The 3397-nt window shown below is 32.5% G+C and overlaps 1 protein-coding gene across 1 annotated transcript; it reads right to left on the reverse strand.

Annotated features, from left to right (window-relative positions):
• Positions 1-2538: 2538 nt before the first annotated feature.
• LOC140981650 (uncharacterized) lies at positions 2539-3128 on the reverse strand. Its single transcript, XM_073448070.1, has 2 exons — positions 3043-3128; positions 2539-2923 (listed from the first exon to the last, which is right to left on the reverse strand). Exons 1-2 carry the CDS (start codon positions 3126-3128, stop codon positions 2539-2541), a joined length of 471 nt encoding a protein of 156 aa, XP_073304171.1.
• Between the last annotated feature and the right edge of the window lie 269 nt (positions 3129-3397).

Here is a 3397-nt window from a genome sequence, read left to right on the forward strand (position 1 = left end):
AAATTCTGTCCCACAGCTTTATCAAGAAATGTGAACAAATTATCATAATAATTATTGATAGTCAACAAGCTCACATGTTTATTATGGACATTAAGTTGATGTCAAGAAACAGTGTGAAATTTTTTTGCTAAAGTATCGAAACGACCTTGTAATGTAATAAAAGCATCGGGATTTTCAATAATTTTGATTATCCTGTCATACATAGATGAAATTTTCAATTCTTCCTCAATTAACACCTATGATATATTACCTTCAGCTGAAGATGTAGGAATAATACCCAAAACTCGACTACCTCCAAGATGTGCTGCTGTTGAAACAGATCACATTAACTCAATATTACCTCTCTCATATACTATGTTTATTATTCTCTCATTTATTACCTTACCAAGATTATATATTTATTCGAAAAACACTTCATTTATTTCAAGACTAAACCTACAAAAAACACAAATATTTTTCAATATTTGAACAAAACATCCAATTACCATGTTTTTACTTTCTTTGATGAAACATGTTCTTTGTTTTGCAGTAGATATTTCAACTCCAGCAGCAATCCATTCGTCGTCTCTTGTAAGTACGGACGGCGTTACAATTTTGGTCCCTAAAGTTCATATACGTACTTCATGCATTTAATTAATTAATGTCATTTTTATTTAATACAGACGGCGTTACAATAATAATAATAATAATAATAATATAATAGATTTTAAATATACAAGTAGATTCTTCAAAATATATATATGCTCTTACTTATTGGAATCAACAAGAAATTGGTTTGATATATGGAATTAATGCAATTCATTAACCTCAACCGTGACTTATTGTTTGGTGTGATCGAGCCGAGTTTATATTGCTGATCAACTCGAGTTTGACTCGGGAAAAAAGAATAAAGTGTTCGAGCTCGATTGAATAAATATCGAACTTTTGAAATGAGTGTGAATCGAATAGTTCTCTTGTTACCTGAGCGAGATCGCCTGCTTGCTAATATTTAAATAGCGACGGTTTTGGACAGCGACGGTTAGTGAGATAATCAGGAAAATAAATTAATATGTTAATTGTCAATGAAAACATGTTTGTTATAAAATATTTTGGTACTGTATATTAATAATTGATTTTCGGCTAATTAGGGAATTAAATTAATCTGTTAATTGTCAACAAATTTATGTTTATTATAAAATATTTTGTTTAAAATAAAATTGTTTAATATTTTTTTGTTTTTTACATGGTGGCAATTAAGAACTACTACGTTCTTGTGTATTATATTTTGACAAGAATTCTCAATCATAACATTTTTCTCGAATTATTATATAAATAAAATCTGGGATTAAAAATTAAAGGAGCCCTCGCATGGCGAAATGTATGGAAAGCCTACAAGAGAAAGGGCGAATTATATCTTCTCATGAATACAATTTTGTGAAAAGTTTAATATAATTTCAGGTGTTTATATTAAATAAAAAAAATTGTATTTTTGTCTTGTATATTAACATATTTGTGATTTTATAATCTATCTTGTAATATTTTAGCCTTGCAATTTAATTTATTGATATGATCCGGTTGGGTGAGCTGGGTCGGGGCAATCCACCGAATCGTATAAGAGTTTTGCTTGGTGAGATATTAGTAATATTTGACGTCACATCAGTATATCATAGGTGAAAAAAAACTAAAAATAATAATTCATCATACTAAGATTTAAATTTGATTATTCACATAATTAAAAACAAAAAACAAGCTAACTCATACGGGAAACTACATTTTTATTTGTATATATTTACTTTTTTGTGATTTTGGTCATTTACGTTGTCAGTGAAATAAAATCATATTCTAAAAACATATTTGAAAGGCTGTTGTTGATCATAAACCAACGACATCCAATGGTTTGTTTGCCCTGTGGTAATGGCACAACAGACAATGTACAATTTTCGTCTAAGGCTGATAGTTCATCGTTCATAGCATTTCTCCATTGAGAATATTGGACAGCTTTATGGTAGAATTTTGGTTCAAACTCCTGTGATTCTCTGCCACAGCCTAAACCTCCTGTGATTTCCGAGAAATCGACACTAGATTCTGCTTCTGCTTCTGCAAAGGAGTATATTGACCACTTGGTTAAGGTATCAGCCTCTTAATCTTTTTTCCCTTCGCGTTTATGTTTTGTTTCTCACGTGTCGGACATTTGACGATTTTCTTATGTGTTTCGTGAATTATGGTTCAGGAAAAATGGTATTGACAAAGATTGTTCATGAAAAAAAGTACTTTCACTTCTTCTTTATATTGTCTCCCCATGGTCGTGTTTGTTTATTGCGCAACTTTTTTTTATTTTGTGAATTTGATTTTGGTAAACAGTAAAGTTCTTGAATTAAGTGGAATCGAGTTTCGGAAACTTCTTAGTAATCAAGGAGATTGACTCCTCACCGATATCAGATTCATTTGCTTCATGAATTAGATTGTTGAAGGAGTCATCAGAAGCTTGTAATGCAATGACCTTCCTTTTATCTCTTCTTTGTAGATCTAAATTAATCTCAAACGTCCGAGTGAGCTTATCTAATCTTCTAGATTCAACGTAAATGTGTCCTTTGACTCATCAATAGCACAGATCTTGAAGTTAAATCGTTCTGGAAGGGATCTCAATTCCTTGTTGACAAGCCTTTCACTAGACAAAGGGTCACCGAGACTAAAAGCTTTATTAGCTATGTCCCGAAGTCTTCGATCATACTCAACAATGGTCTCATTTTCTTTCATCCCGAGACTCTCAAATTTGGAGGCCAGCATCCTCAGTTTAGTTCTACGAACACTTTTTGATCCTTCACAGTATTTTTGGAGAATGTCCCAAGCGTCTTTGGCATATGTGCAATTGGTAATAAGGCTGAACATGTTGTCACCAACAGAGATAGATGGCATTGATTTTCTTTGAGTTGAAATTTGAGGTCTGAACCCAATCATTAGACAATGTACTCTGAGGTTTAACTCGGCTGTCACCACATCTGCATCAACAATTTTAGGTTGGTCACCCGTTGCTAAGCTCTTTCCTCGATGGATTTTCTGTACATCCTCATGTTGACTTTCCAAAACGCATAATCCGATCCATCCAAGACCGGTGGTCTAAAGGCAGCACTTGAAGCCAATGCGTCCATTGAGCTATCGTTATGTTTCTTGTAAAAACAACAGTAAACCAGAATCAATCTCTTAGTATATCAAGAGTTGGCTCTGATACCACTTGAAAGGCTGTTATTAATCATAAACAAACAAGAAATAAATTATGATGTGTGTATCAGAAGTTAGTGTTGTGTTCTGGTGTTGTCAACACCAGCGCGCAACATGCAACGAAAATTAATTATTTAACACACACGTAAACTTTAATAACCAGAAAAAGATGAATTAAATTATGCACAAATACGAATAC

This window comes from Primulina huaijiensis, chromosome 7 (genome assembly GCF_012295235.1).
Source record: "Primulina huaijiensis isolate GDHJ02 chromosome 7, ASM1229523v2, whole genome shotgun sequence".
Taxonomy (NCBI): Eukaryota; Viridiplantae; Streptophyta; class Magnoliopsida; order Lamiales; family Gesneriaceae; genus Primulina; species Primulina huaijiensis.